Source organism: Mirounga angustirostris, unplaced genomic scaffold (genome assembly GCF_029215605.1).
Source record: "Mirounga angustirostris isolate CCGP_5_RB_7025 unplaced genomic scaffold, mMirAng1.0.hap1 SCAF_1, whole genome shotgun sequence".
Classification (NCBI taxonomy): Eukaryota; Metazoa; Chordata; class Mammalia; order Carnivora; family Phocidae; genus Mirounga; species Mirounga angustirostris.
This window is the reverse complement of record NW_026991709.1, coordinates 51663855-51679687: the sequence shown is the minus strand read 5'-3', so window position 1 is coordinate 51679687 and position 15833 is coordinate 51663855. Positions and strand designations below refer to the sequence as shown.

Sequence of the window (15833 nt, the reverse complement as noted above, 5' to 3'; positions counted from 1 at the left end):
CACAGGTTTACAGTGCAAAACCTTGCTGTAAATCATTCCTTCACTGAGAGAAATATGTTAAACCAGTCCCTTATATTTCTGTATTCATACACTTATGCAATAAATAATAGTTATTAACCATATGCCAGGTACTTTCCTTGGGTTTTCCACATAGTAATGGATTTAATACTCCTAACGACCCTGTAAGTTAGAGTTGTAATATTAGATTCATTTACAGATTATACAGTAGAGACGGAAGTCAGTTAAATAAATTGTCCAAGGGCCCAGCTAGTGTATCTCAGCAGAGCAAAAGCTGAAGCCCTGCAGTCTGGCTGCATGATGACTTCACTGTAGCACTCCTGATAGCTGCTAGATGCACTTTCTGTACCAGCACCAAGGCAGATGCTGGAGAAGAGGTGGGGGTGAAGGAGGGCACGTGTGATGAGCACTGGGTGTTGAATGCAACTACTGAATCATTGAACACTACATCAAAAACTAATGATGTACTATATGTTGGCTAACTGAACATTAAAAAGAAAAAAAAAGAGATGGGGGTGAAGTATAGAGAGGCTCCCAGGGAACCATGATCTCCATTCACAGGCAGATGACCATGCAGGAAGGGAGAAGCCAATCCATCCTTCTTCTATGTTTGCCCCCTTTCACTCTTTCTAAACCTACCATTTGTCTTTCAGCTGTCATTAAATTAGAGCTTGTAGACTCTGCCTGCAAACTGACACTGGTTTTAGAGCACATGGTACTTCAAACACATCTCATCCAGTTATTGACGAAGCTTTTTGCTTTAATTAAGATTTTGAAAATTGCCATTACTGTTTCCACTACCCCTGTACCAGTTCAGTTTGGGTGAAAATTATTCCCCGAATTATCATCAGGAATGTTTTTCACCGTCTGTGTTCCACTTATTTTGGCAGTTAAGTTCGAGTCAACAGGTGAAGCATGTGGTAGTCTTGCTTAGAGTTTGAGGGGTGTGAATAGACCTTATCCTCACAGGCCTTAACTTCCTATTTCCACTTTTATAGTAAACCAGAAATAGTTCAAAATCCCCAACGTGAGCCAGGTATCAGGAGGAGAGTACAGGTAAGTGCTCACCTCCTTCCTCTGCTGTCACATGACCCCCCCCCCCCCATGCGCATGGGCTTAGAGCCCCACAGCCAGAACAAGGATCACGTGCCAAGTACTCGGTCAATATTCTGCTATGAATTACTTCATGTAACCCTCACACCACTGAGGGAAGACTATTCTTATCACCCCTTTTTTAGAGATGAGAAAATGGAGATTCATTCACTTGTCCAGAATCCCACAGCAAGTATATGGTGGAACATGTTGGTCTGACTTAACCCACATTTTGAAAAATTGTGTTCTACCCCCTTCTTGGGTGCCACTTTAAGCACATTTCCCAAAGCGTGTTCTGCATGTTTGTTTTTGCAGATATTTGAGAGAAAAAATTGGGTAGTTAAAAAAACCTAAGAAATGAATCAAGCATGGACAATTCAGAATGCATCTTAGTGAGAGGCTCTGAGAAGTACTGTGATAAAGAAAATTTTCAAAAATTATTTGACCATCAGATTTTTTTTCCCTATTAAAATACCTTTTAACATTTCAAAGAACTTGATAAAAACTGCCATCATATTCAAGGAAGCATATGTCTACTTTAAGCTCCCAAACTACCATGAGTCTCATGTGATTCAGCATTAGGAAACTGTACCACACAGACACCTTTTGTTGGTTTCTGTAATTAAATTGAAACATTTTATCAGTCGATGTTACCTAGCCATTCCACATAATCTACCAGGGTATCTACCCGCCATTTCCAGACCCATCTGTGCCTTGATACCTGAGAAAGTATTGATTTGCTATCTGCAAGAAAGGAGTAAAATGAACAATTTTAAATGTAAAAAGGACCTGCCCCGTCAACATAGTTCTAAGACAACACCAGAAACAAGCTTCTAATGCTGATGACTAATTCCCAATGAATATTTGGGTACTCTTGCAACTGGTGTATTTGGCTTTTGCAATAGCCACACCAAACAGGACATGAGTATGTGGAGAAAAGCTGCCAACTTCCACTAAGCTCTGTTCTACATGCCACTGATTTTACTCTGGAACTCTGCCTTTTCCTCTGCCTCTAACATTTAAGGTTAAATCTTTCAGACTAATATGATCTAAGAATTACGTGTTTATTGGCTTTATTTTAAAATAGCACTTCTTAGGTAAGACTTAGGAATTACTCTTTTGACATATCCAACACATAATTCTACCTTCCTACATTTGTACCCATAGTTGAATATTGCCATTACATTAATTTGAAATTCACATTTGCTCACAGAAGGAATATTATCCCCCCCAAAAAAACACAAACAAACAAACAAACAAAACAACTAAAGGTAATTAGCTAAATCCAAAGTAGGTTACACTTACATATTTCCATTTGCCAAACATGAGATTCTGAGGTACATCGAGTCGGCAAGGCATGATAATGGTATCTCCATATGCTGAGTTTACAGTATACCATCCAAGGCCTTTAGAAAAAAGAAAAAAGAGAGAGAGATGTTAAGTGTTTTCTTGAAGTAACTAAGCAAATAACTTCAGTTCAGGCTGTGTGCCTTAATGAAGATTATCTATTACAATTTTATCTAAAATGACTACAAAAAGTATGAAGCTAGAACATATTTCCTATTTAAATATCAACAACTCTTATTTAGCTACTAAGCCTTTGAATGTCACACATTTCAAATTTACAGACCCTCAATTTTACCAGGGAAGAGACCAGTATGTGCTGCAAAGGAACATGGTGGAATGTGGAAGTGTATTTTTCTCCTAAGTATATATGTCATAGAAAAAAAAATGCACACTACATTTCATAGATATGTGGGACTACACAAGATTAACATGCTTAAAATTCTCAAAACTAGCCTTAAATATATTTTTCATTTGAAAATATTGTCAAATTTATCTTCTGGAAAATTTTTTAAAACTACTAAAAACTAAATTAATACATATAAGACCACAACCAAATTTTACTTATAAGTAGGAAAATGGCTTATTTTATACTAGCAATGGTTAATATATTAATTTTAATATTAATTACGCATAAAATATTAACATGATAGGAATCTGAAGTATAAAAATTCTTTGTAAAGTGTTTACCGAGTGGTTATCCTGAATTTTGGGTATATGATCTAACTTAAACCATAATTTGCTACTAAGTTACAGAAAACTTCCTGGTCTTAATTAATTCTTTCCTGAGAAAAAAATGTAGGTGACAAAAAAATTAAAATGTCAAAACCCCACAACTTTTGCATATGTATGCAACATACTATTCAAATCTGTATATATTCATAAGGTTTAAAAAACTCAGGCATTTAACTTGACAAGAGTACTTAGGAAACATCTCAGATTTTTTTACCTTATTTTGTTCCCACTGGTTTTTAAGATTAAATATGTTTACAATTAAATATCTATTAAGATATGTCATCATTGGATATAGTGTGAACAGGCTAAGTTAATTTGAAATTGTAGAGGGGGAAAAAGGATATTTTGTCCACCAGGTGGTGCTGAAGTGCAAAGCTAAGGCCATTGGAAACACAAATACCATTTTATGACTTTCTGAGGAAACAAGGCAGTGGACACTATCTTTCACTGTTACCCATCAATCACAATTCATAGGAAGATTTCATATAGGGATAAAAATCATTAACCTTGGTAAAGAACCAAAAGGTAATAAAATTCCTATTTTAAAATTCTGTCAACTGAGGAAGGTACTTCCCTTTAAAGCAATTTTGCCCCAGGGAACAAAATCATTACAAGAAACACAAACTTCATGTAAATATGCCACAGAACAACTAGTTTCCAGCATTTTTAATATTGTTAAAATAAAGAATACAAAGTATAAGTCATGATAATGTGTTTTTCACTTGCTATTGGAGACAAGTAGTTTTCCAAAACTGTTTATCATATGTTCAGTATTATAATAAAAATTACCTCAATAGCTTTTAAAATTGTTTAGTGTTTCCCATACTATAACTTTAATTCCTTTTAACTTCAAACCATTGCCACTGCATAGGACTATAAATAAAGACATGGTCTCTTCAGCCTTGTTAAAATATGCAAACTAATGAGAATTAAGAAATTACTTTATTTCTCAGTATAGTACTTGTTTTCTATAATACTTTGTATGCTAAATGTGGAAATTTTATCATGTATTTTAAGATCTGTTCTTGCACTACACCAGCGCAGGTATGCCAAACCAAGAAAACAATTTTGTGATTTAATGTTTTCACCGGTATGTAGCAAGTCACTTGAATATGTAACGACTCTAAGATGATCTGGATCTATAACTTAAATTATGGCAGGACATGCCCCTCTAATTATCTCCTATCACTTGTAAAAGCACACCTTCTTTTGACAACTGGCGGTACTCCCATGGTTGGTCAAGGAGTGAAAACAGTTTACAGAGCTTAGGTACCAAGGAGGTGAATCCTTTGCCAGGTACACAGGGAAAACAAGAAAATTCTTTTTGCAAAAAATGTAATTCTTTGCTATTTCTTCAGACCATTTTTCTTTTTTCTTCCTTATAGAACTTTAATGTGCTATATAGATATCAAATTTTGTAATAGATTTTAAAGCTATAGGAATTTCAAGGACATCGTGTGTTATTAGCATAATGAAGTGCAACTACAACAAAGAAGGGACCATATATTCTTATCTTTGTATCCCCAGGAGCAATGTCTGGCATGGAACAGGCATCGTATTGGATTTTTCACCTGAATGTTCTGAAGTCTTTTCCATTTTGGTTATTAAATTAGCATCTTTGAAAATCAGGGAGGAGTTGGTACCATTGGAACTTTGGGAATTCTTATTCCTACCATATACTCTAGTAAAGGCTGTCCTAGATTGCCTTTGATATGCAGAGAATGTGGATTTATGCTTGCACGGCACTTGTTTTCGAAGAGAAACAAACACAAAGCAAACATTCTTGTAAGAGTTCATGGATGAAACTACAGAAGAGAATATTTCTCCCTACCGAACTTTATAATTAATTTCAGGAGAAATTAAGGATTATTTGTGCTTTGTGATTTGCGAACGATAATGTGAAATGCCTTTTTTTCTTACTGTGATGACCACAAAGCAAAGGGTTGTTTTGAAAAGTATTTGAGAATTCTTGAGTTGGGTCTTTTAATGACAGCTTGACATCCCAAATTAGCCAGGACAGGACTCTTTAGAGCAAAAGAAACCTAAGGGAAATAAGACAAGCATGAGGGTAGTAGGTAAAAGGCGATGAATTAGCATCCTGATTTCTATAGATGTCTCAGGCTTTGAGATGAAGTGCCAGTGAGACCCAAAGTACCTGTCAACACAAATGGTTCTCTTTATACTTTTCATAGAAGCCAAAGATTTTATCTTTCATTTGCCAAGTCTGAATTGAATTTAACTCACTAAAATTCCCCTGCAATTTTCTCCCTGCAATATTAGTTGGTTAAGTTATTCATGGTTTTGTAGCCTAGAGATTATTGGACACTACTGCAAGTAGAGAATGCCTATGATGTCCTTCCTCAAAGAAGCTAAACATAAAATATAGAAGGAATGAGTATGTGCACAAGTGTGTGCATTTCTGTGTGGTATGTGTTATATCTTTGTGTATATGTATATGTCATAAGATATTTTAAACTGGGCTAAAAACCTTCTGTATTAAATATGTTCAATAAATGTAAGGTATTGTTATGAATTATTAACATTACTGTTGCTATCAAAATGTCCTGACATAAAATAAAATGCAAAAACATGTTACACTCGAGAAGCAGTATGTAATTATTTAAGAAGTTTTTTATAAAGAGTTATTAACTAAAGATAAAGAACAATAGAACTAAAAAGGTTACATAGGAGGGGCGCCTGGGTGGCTCAGTTGGTTAAGCGACTGCCTTCGGCTTGGGTCATGATCCTGGAGTCCCGGGATCGAGTCCCACATCGGGCTCCCTGCTCAGCAGGGGGTCTGCTTCTCCCTCTGCCCTCTTCCCTCTCGTGCTCTCTGTCTCCCATTCTCTCTCTCTCAAATAAATAAATAAAATCTTTAAAAAAAAAAGGTTACATAGGAGAATTCAATAAAAAACAAAATGGGAAAAGCACAGCATAAGAAAAATCTCTTAGCCCAATAATTCTGACATATAGAATCTCAGACAAGCTATCATAAATACAACATAGCTATGGTTATGCATATTTTGTACAGCAAATAATTTAAGGAGGCACTGAAACAGACTCTGGTATAATTTTGAAATTAGGTGAACACAGTTTATTTCTAACTGAACTAATAAAAATGTAATAATTGTGCCCATATTGGTGAGATATACTTTTTCTGTATAAACTAATTCTTAAGGACTATCAAGTTCAGGGTAATCATTCTCTTTGCATTGCTGATATATAGACATTTGAGTGGAGGTATCTTAAAATTCAAAACCTGCCACTACATTTCAAGCAGAACAGTAAATAATATAGAAAAGAGGAGGAGAATTAAAGAGTCTGTTTTCACATGCTACAGTTTAGCGTGGTTAATTATTTTTTATTGCATGGGTACTTCAATAGCATCATCATCCTTAAAAGCCTTGTTTTGAGCTCTGTAGCTCTGTTAGGTGCCATAGAAGGGTTATTCACAATCACAACCGGCACAGAACTTAGGACATAAGAACTAAATTACAGTTCTACAGAAATTTTAGAGAAATTCATTTGTGCAGATGAATTGGTGGGGAGGAAGCAAGTAGAATTGAGAAAGCTATCCTTAGAAATTACTTCCATATTTATATGACTGATCTTGATAGGTAAACGTGCTAGTGTCCCTATGCGCTTTACTAATGAATTAAGACATATAGAACTCTAATTAAACATATAAATATTTTGTAACATCAGTTTATAGCAGTGTTCTCAACCTCATCACTAATGACATTTTGGGGTGAATAAATCTTTACCATGGGGGGCTGTCCCGTGTATTGTAGGATGTTTAACAAACAGCATCCTCACCTCTGCCCACTGGTAGATACTAGTAGCATGCCCGCCCCCGGCTATGGCAACAAGAAATTTCTAGTCGGGACAAATGTCCCCTGAAAGGCAAAATTGCCCACCGAACGCCCATCTACTTGAAAACCGCTAGTTTAGATCTTCAACTATTGGCTTTCTGTAGTCAATAAAATTGGTTTCCTTTAAAGAGATTGTTGTTATAAAGTAGAATCTTAGTATAGGACTAAATAATCACTGAATATGAATAGAGGGATGGAGGAAGAAGTGACACATAATAACACTTAGCTATTATCAACTTTGTTTTCCTCACAGAAACATCTTATATTATATTCAGCTATGATAGGGAGATTGATTCCTGACTCTGGGGATTTGAGATCCAATCTCTTCACAGAAATCACAAAAAAATATTCTATTTAGCAAATCTAATTCATGTATCAAAATCAAGCACAAATTATACATACCAAATATGTCTTCTAAGCTATACATATTACATGTATTTTATTTGATATGATAAAATATCTATTGATAGAGGGTAAAATAGATACCTTTAAAGTGTCTTTCAAACCTGTGATTTTATGACTTAACGGGGCAAATTTACTTCATAATTCCTCCTATTCTTTATGGCATTAAATAAGAATTTAAGATTTTATTCAAGGTCATGTGATATATAACAAGTAAGAAGTGACACAGAGGGAGGTTGAAAGAGAAGGATACTTGTAATTCCCAAGTAATTTAGAATGGATGGCAGACAGGCAAAGACATCTGATGGAATATGTTATTTTGAGAAATAGAGAAAAGGGTTTTCCTACTCTCTTTTTCAATTTCCCTTCAACAAATGGGTACTTGGGGACCAAGGTGGGTTTTTGCTGAATCTGCAATAGGAAGATGTTTACTCAAAATTTGCTTTCTGGGTGGTCTTTCACCAGTATCACATGTTATGATGTAGGTATAACTATGTAATTTCTACAGATAAGAACAATGGTGATTCTTTCTTTCTCTTTCTTCTAGTGGTTCCTACAATTCTACACATGGATTATAGTATATCTTTTAGATAAATGGTTAAGCCACCGTGGAATAACATTTAGAGGGGAAAGGGCCATCTTACAAAATTATAAAATACTGCTAGTACCCAAGAATATGTTTTAACATATGTGCTCTTTACTTCCAAGTTTGGTATATTATAATGCTTGAAATATTTATCTTTTTAGTAAACTATAGGTCAATATAAAACCTACATTATGTCATAGAAAGGAGATCTACAAAAACAATAAAATTTTAAAAATACAGTATCAGTATTTGCATTCCTGTACTGAAAACTATCTTCTCAATTTACCACTGCTTGACAGTTCATTGTACTAGAAGCATGGATAATCTATGAGATTGGAAAAGTCATAGCTCTTCCCCATTAGTTACGGCTTTGCCCAGCTCTGCCTCATTTTTATCATTGTTCCTTGGGCCTTGGATGAATCCATACATAGCCTTTAAAGCCTATCTCAACGATCACCTATTTACACATGTGATCATGCATCAAAGTATATATTGAACACCTACTGGAGGAAAAGTGTTAGATGTTCTTTATGGGGGGAAAATATATATAAAATACTGAGATCTATTCCTTCAGGAGCATGAGCTGCTGTAAACTAGGTGCTGTGGGAATGCAGAGAAAGGGATCCCTGCAATGAGCTTGAGGATATTGGTAAAGGCTTCTTGCAGGTAATTTCATTTGACCTGAACACTGAATGAAGGTTTCTATGAATAGGAAGATAAGAACTACTTCACCAGCATGTCCTAGCCAGGGACCATGCAGAGGCACTGAGTGGCACATGGTTTTCTCTCATATGGCAAACTTCCTTTTTTATTACAGTAATTTCTACATAGTAGATCTTCAATCTTCATAAGGAACATGTCCTGACTGGCAGTTTTCTCAAATTCATAAATGCAAAGAAGATTGCCCTAATAAAATGCAAGAAACTGTTAGATCTCTCTACTTTCTCTTTACTTTCATCACCAGCACTAACATTTGAATTCCTCTGGGGGCCACTTTTAAATTATAAGCAAAAATTTATTTAAAAATTATTTAAAAGCAACAGAAGTGACTTATGTTGTGAACCTTTATTTTTGTTTTCTGAGAAATACTTCATGAATTTTAAATCAGTAAATGTAAAGATTTTACTGTGCTTGTTAAAATTTAACTTGGGCTCCACGAATGAACGTTAGGGCATGTATGACAACTCTACAGTTACTTAAAAATCCCCAAACTGTGGGATATGAAAACGTTGTTTTTATAGAAAGAGAATTTAAAGCTTTCATCAGATAGCCAAGAGTAACCTTAAATAAAAAATAAAATATTTAAGGGCACCTGAGTGGCTCAGTCAGTTAAGCGTCTGCCTTTGGCTCAGGTCATGATCCTGGGGTCCTGGGAGTGAGTCCCATATCAGGCTCCCAGCTGAGCGGGGAGCCTGCTTCTCCCTCCACACAACCCCCCCTGCCCCGCCCGGCTCACGCACTCGCTGTGTGCACTCTCATGCGCGTGTGCAAAAATAAATAAAATTTTTAAAACAATAAAATATTTAAGGTTCATTCTAAATTGACTAGAACTTGTAGAAGCACAATTCAATGGTATCTGTCAAATTAAAAATGCTAATACCCTTTGATCCAGTAATTCTACTACTGGGAATCTATTCTACAAAAGTGTTTGTACAAATGCACATATACAAAGATAATACAAAGATAATATAGCATTATTTTGAATATTAAAAAAACTGGAGGGACTTAAATGCTTGTTAATACAGGTGCAATAAAGTGTATATCCATACACTGCTCTACTTGACCCATTGAAAAGAAGTGGGATCCAATCACACTATTTTTTCTCTCTATATATTTCAGTGTTTATAATTTTTATCATCATTCATTCATTGACTATTGAGCATCTTCTCTATGCCAAGCACTGTTCTAGGATGGGTGATCAGCAATGTGCAAAAACAAAACAAAACAAAAAACCGTTCTCATGGTTTAAGTTCTAAACATATATATATATTTATTCATGCATTTAAAAACTTAATTTCTTTTTGAAAAAAGGAGAAATTACCAGCTTAATTCCTCCACTATGCTGCAACCTATTTGAAGGAAAAGCCTATATTTTTTCTCATTTTGAAATTTGTTGCAGCATCATGAAGATTACAGGAGTTCAATAATAATGGGTAAAATAAAGCTCTACTGCACTACATCGAACGGAACTCTCTAAGATCATATTCTTACAGCCCATATTCTTTCCTTTGCATTTAACATTCCAGAAAACCATATACTATCCTTTGAAATTCTAGAGAATCTAGTGAGGTGGGAGTGAGGGGTGCTGTAGTGTTTTAAAAATCAGTATCTTAAATCTGCCCCCCCAAATGCTATTTTTACTTTAAAAACTTTTTAATGGACTATAACATACATGCAAACCAGTGTACAGATCTAGATGTACATTTGAAATGTCACTAAAACCGCGAGGATTTAGAATTTCTTTGGCAATTCTTCTCATGTTCTTCCTCTGAGGATAAGACTGGGATTTCCACACATCTGTCCCACAAAGGACCCTCTGTTTTACCAAGTCATCATTCCCCAGTGATGAGCTTTCGATGAGCCTATGGGGTCTATGCCAAAATGCCAAAACATTAGTCTCTTCGTGGGGACAAAATTAAATAAAAACACTTAAGAACACTTCATGCTCTGTATGTGTGGGAGGGGGAGGGGACAGGGAGACAACATTGAACCTGTAATTTTTAATTTTATACATGAAAAGAACAATGCTCTTTTATTTTAAAATAGACATTCATAGTGATAGAGACAAAACACGAGAATGTTTAAACTTATTTTTATACCATATAGCTTAATAAAAATTAAAAGCATTTGTATAACGAATAATTTGTTAGTTGAAGTTCACAAAGCTGACTATTCTTTACTTTCATACTTCTAATTACCTAGGACCCGAGGCTGTGTCTTTAAGATGCTTATATAAGGAGAGTCCTCCACTCATACAATTAGTCAATACAATGAAAAAAAATTGGTAAATACTATTTTCCTTCTGCTCCCCTCCCTCAATTCAATTTCCCTTATAAGTTCCTGCATTGTCTGTGGACTTCATTTGGGAACTAGCTCAACTAAAGAGGTAGATGGAAGAAACCAATATTTGAACACTCCTGCAGGTTAAAATAATGCGAAGGAAAAAAAATGAATACATCTATGCTCCATTGCTCTGAACATTTTCTCAGCATGAAATTCCAGGTTTAGCTAATTCAGACTATCAGTTCTATTTGAATGGTGAAAAGTCACATTTTTCTGTGCATTTTGTCATATAAATTGTATTGAAACTGTGAATACAATTCAATTATTTTAACAAGAACAATAACTGTACTGTATTCATGAAAACACTATCAATAGAAAAACACTATCAACAGGAAAACAGGCACTACGCTTCACAAAAGACCTTAATTGCATCATCTGAAGTAATGGAAACTTTTGGAATTTAGACTAGAGTCTGTCTTCAGAAAGAGTTCATAATTATTGTGACAGAATAAATTTGTTTTCTGCAAATAATTTAATGCCATGACAACAAAAAGACCTCTTGATTTGAGAAAATAAAAGCTGTCCTTGATAACACTTCCAAACCCCCAAACAACAAATTCCTAATAGCTTTAATATTCCTCAAATGCTTTAGAAAAAATATACCAGAAAGACTTCTAGTCAATAAGATCATCATTGTTTTCACAGATAGCTTCCGTTAATAACAGCAGTGTTAATTGCATTTCTTTAGCATTTCAATTAATATTCAACAGCATTGGAGAATTTTATCTTATAATTGAGGTACTGAATTAACCAGGGATAGCAAATAAATTATTAGGGCTACTGAATGAGCAGAGTAGTTGACTTTTCCTTCTTGGTTGAGTGATCTTGTCCAGTATGGTTGCTACTGGTGTATTCCACATCAAGTGTCTAACTGGGTACCAAAAAATGTTTGCATCAGTTGAAATAGGTTTTTGCTCTTTTCTTCACACAAATCCCAATTAGAATTGCCTATATCTCCTGAGGAAATAGATTTGTACAATCAAACATGGTAAGTAATAAGGTTAAAAAGCTATTTAATAGGCTTTCCCCCAGATTCGGTATAGATTGCTGGCTGATTTCTGAGGTTTAGATTTGTGTAAATTTCATGCTTTTAATTGACATCCCCCAGAGGGGCTGTAGTATAAGGTAAGGTCATAGAAAAAAAAATGATGGCTTTATGGCATGTTTCCCTTTCTTTAAGCATTAAACTCAGTTTACTGGAAGATCTAGTCTTCTAGTTTTGAGGAGAAAGGAGAAATAGAAACATTTGTCCAAGATAATTTTTAAAAGAGATTAAAGCCACAGGAAAGATAAAATTTTAAAATAAAACAAATAGTTGCATATGCTTAGAAAATCAGCATATCTGTTATATGAAACTGAAATCATCTTCCAGCTTTGATAGATCTTGTGTCACCTCAAAGACCAAGTAAGCATGCAAAACAATACCCATTATAGCTTGCTCACAGTGGAAGCTCAATGGAATAACTCTGGAATGCATAAACTTAGAGACAATACTGTCTTCTATTAATATTAACAATAACTTTTCATATATTCCATTTTCCCTGACAGTCATTATTCTTAATTGATGAGTGGGAGGAAAAGTGGGAAAGAGAACAAGATAATTTAGGAAGGCAATGAGTAGAGATGAAAAATATAGGAAGCTGTATTAAAAGGTAGTTTTATCATTTCTAAGGGTGTCAGATGGAGGAATGCTTTAAATATCTTGTAAAATCTGGACCTGAAGTGGGCTCCAGCTTTGAAACTTTCCTTTATGCACAAAGATTTTAACTCACTGAATGCTTCTCCTTAAAGAACCAGAGGCCAACTGTAACTTAAAAATGTGCCATACTTATGCTCTAATTTAGGAAATGGTTAAATGACCCCCAGAAGAATTTCTGGAAGACAAGCTATCATGGACAAGATAAATCCCCCAAAACAAAACAAAACAAAACCTAGATCAGAAAAACAAGTTCTTACAGCAGAAAAATGGCTCTTCCATAGACTGAGAAAGCGCCTGCATTCAGTTGGTTTTCCATGGTTGTTTAAGTTTGCAACACATCTCACCTGCCTCTTCATTTAAGCATCAATTAAATAAGCGCTTCCTCTTTATTCATCAAGGGAAAACCGTGAAGTGTGATGGACACGAAAACGTACCTCACAGACCCCCAAACACAGGTAAGTGTAACTTACCAACGACCTCAACTGCTGTGCTCTGAGTGCTCTGAGATCCGTCACCAAGTTTTGCTGAGGCCACATTTTCCCTGTGCTGCTGACCGCTCAAGACTGAGCAGAGTAGGGCTACAAAAGACAGGCAAGGTTCTTGGAGACAAGAGACTCCTCTGAGGACTGACGATGGCTCAAGGAATTCTTTTCCCTGACTACACAACAGTGTAGAATGTGTCCACCCAATCTTCCTTCTGGCTCTCGTTCCCCTGATGTCAGATTCACGTTGCACTCTGACGATTTTTCCACCCACCAGTTCCTTCCTCATTTTTTTCTCATCTAGGTGTTTCCCCTAGTACAATCCTTACATGTTCAATCCATTTTGACATCTGCCTCTCAAAAGATCCTGGCTAACATGTGGGAGAAATCAGGCACAACATAACTATATTGACCCTCTGACATTAGTAGACCACTGGATTCAAGAAAATTGGGATTTTAGTATGGATGCAGTTTAAAATAGTATACTTGATTTAATAAGGGATTAGCTAAGTTAAAAATAAAGATAATTTAGGGCGCCTGGGTGGCTCAGTTGGTTAAGCGACTGCCTTCGGCTCAGGTCATGATCCCAGAGTCCCTGGATCGAGTCCCACATCGGGCTCCCTGCTCGGCAGAGTCTGCTTCTCCTTCTGACCCTCCCCCCTCTCATGTGCTCTCTCTCTCATTCTCTCACACACAAATAAATAAATAAAATCTTTAAAAAAAAATAAATAAAGATAATTTAGAGCAAATATTGTAATAATGGACTTTTTTTTTTAAGATTTACTTATTTATTTTAGAGAGAGAGAAAGTGCGCTTGTGCCAGTGAGGGGAGGGGCAAAGGGAGAGAATCTCCAGCAGACTCCTGCTGAATGGGGAACCCAACACAGGGCTCCATCCCCTGACCCATGAGATCATGACCGGAGCCGAAACGAGGAGTCAGATGCTTAACGACTGAGCCACCCAGGTGCCCCATTTTAATAGTGCTCTGTGGTTTGCAATATTCTTTTATATATACTGTGCATTTTTGCATTTGAGTCTCACAAAAGTTCTGTGTGATAAGCAAATAAACCTGCATCATGAAGAAATGTTATGATGCCTCATTTTACTGATAAGATACTGTTCACCCTGCAAAGCCAAGACAGTAAACGAACATGACCAAGCCAGTATGTAGTGGAGCCAGATTTCAAAATTAATTCTCAATTCATGTTCAATTCTCATCACTATAGACACACAGAAAATGATTACATGTTTTTATTTCATTTTATACTGTGGCTAATTTGGGAAAATTATTTGAAAAGTATTAAAATGTGTTCTATGTTTAGACTTAAATATTTAAAAATCTATAGATTGGAGGGACTAGAAAGAAAACAAATGAATATATTTGATCATCTCTCTCTCAGTGTGATGTTATGTAGCAGTTAACCATTTGTTGCCAGAAATAAACTGAGTCCTGTCCATAAGAGCTCACCTAATTCTCAAAATAACATAGGAAACTGCAAATAACTGAAGTGGTAGACATCTTTCAGATAAGGAATCAGAGGTATATTAAGGTCCTTTAATGTAGACGAGGCATTCAGTTGACAGGCAAAGTAGCACTTTATTTATGTACCCAGCGCAGTAGAGATAATAGACTACCAAGAAAAATTTATTGAACGAACAAAATGAAAAGGTTGGGATTCGTATCAAGTGTTTCTAACTTAAAAACCTGTCTTTCTGGGGAGCCTGGGTGGCTTAGTCGTTTGGTGGCTTAGTCTGCGTTTGGCTCAGGTCATGATCCCAGGGTCCAGGGATCGAGCCCTGCATCGGGCTCCCTGCTTAGCGGGAAGCCTGCTTCTCCCTCTCCCTCTCCCCCTGCTTGTGTTCCCTCTCTCGCTGTCTCTCTCTCTGTCAAATAATAAATAAAATCTTAAAAAAAAACACCAAAACTGTCTTTCGATCAAAAAAAAAAAAAACTTTTCAGAATTACAACTTTTAGATGAGTTGAAAATTTAAGTTCACAAAAAACCTGCACATGAATGTTCATAGCAGCTTTATTCATACTTACTCAATTCTGGAAATAACCCAGCTGTTCTTCTGCAGGTGAATAGATAAACCAACTATGGTAGAGAGCCACACAATGGAATGTTATTTTTTCTTGTTTTCTTGGATTATATTTTTATTTTTATTTATTTATTTTTTAAATTTTGTTTTGTTATGTTATGTTATGTTAATCACCATACATTACCTCATTAGTTTTTGATAGAGTGTTCCATGATTCATTGTTTGTGTATAACACCCAGTGCTCCATTCAGTACGTGCCCTCCTTAATACCCATCACCAGGCTAACCCATCCCCCCACCCCGCTCCCCTCTAGAGCCCTCAGTTTGTTTCCTGGAGTCCATAGTCTCTCATGGTTCGTCTCCCCCTCTAATTATATTATTCAGCAATAGACAGAAATGAAGAAATGAGCTATCAAGCCATGAAAAGACATGGAGGAATCTTAAATGCATATGGCTAAGTGAAAGAAGCCAATCTGAAAAGGCTACATTCTGCATGATTCC

General features: G+C 35.8%; 1 protein-coding gene across 2 annotated transcripts in view; it reads right to left on the bottom strand.

Moving 5' to 3' along the window:
• Positions 1 to 15833, bottom strand: part of ALCAM (activated leukocyte cell adhesion molecule) — a 212752-nt gene that overhangs the window by 53097 nt on the left and 143822 nt on the right. For both annotated transcript variants that reach the window (XM_054504151.2, XM_054504150.2), the window contains exon 2: positions 2416 to 2516. In XM_054504151.2, the coding sequence (XP_054360126.1) occupies positions 2416 to 2516 (101 nt within the window). The remainder of the gene's footprint in view (positions 1 to 2415; positions 2517 to 15833) is intronic.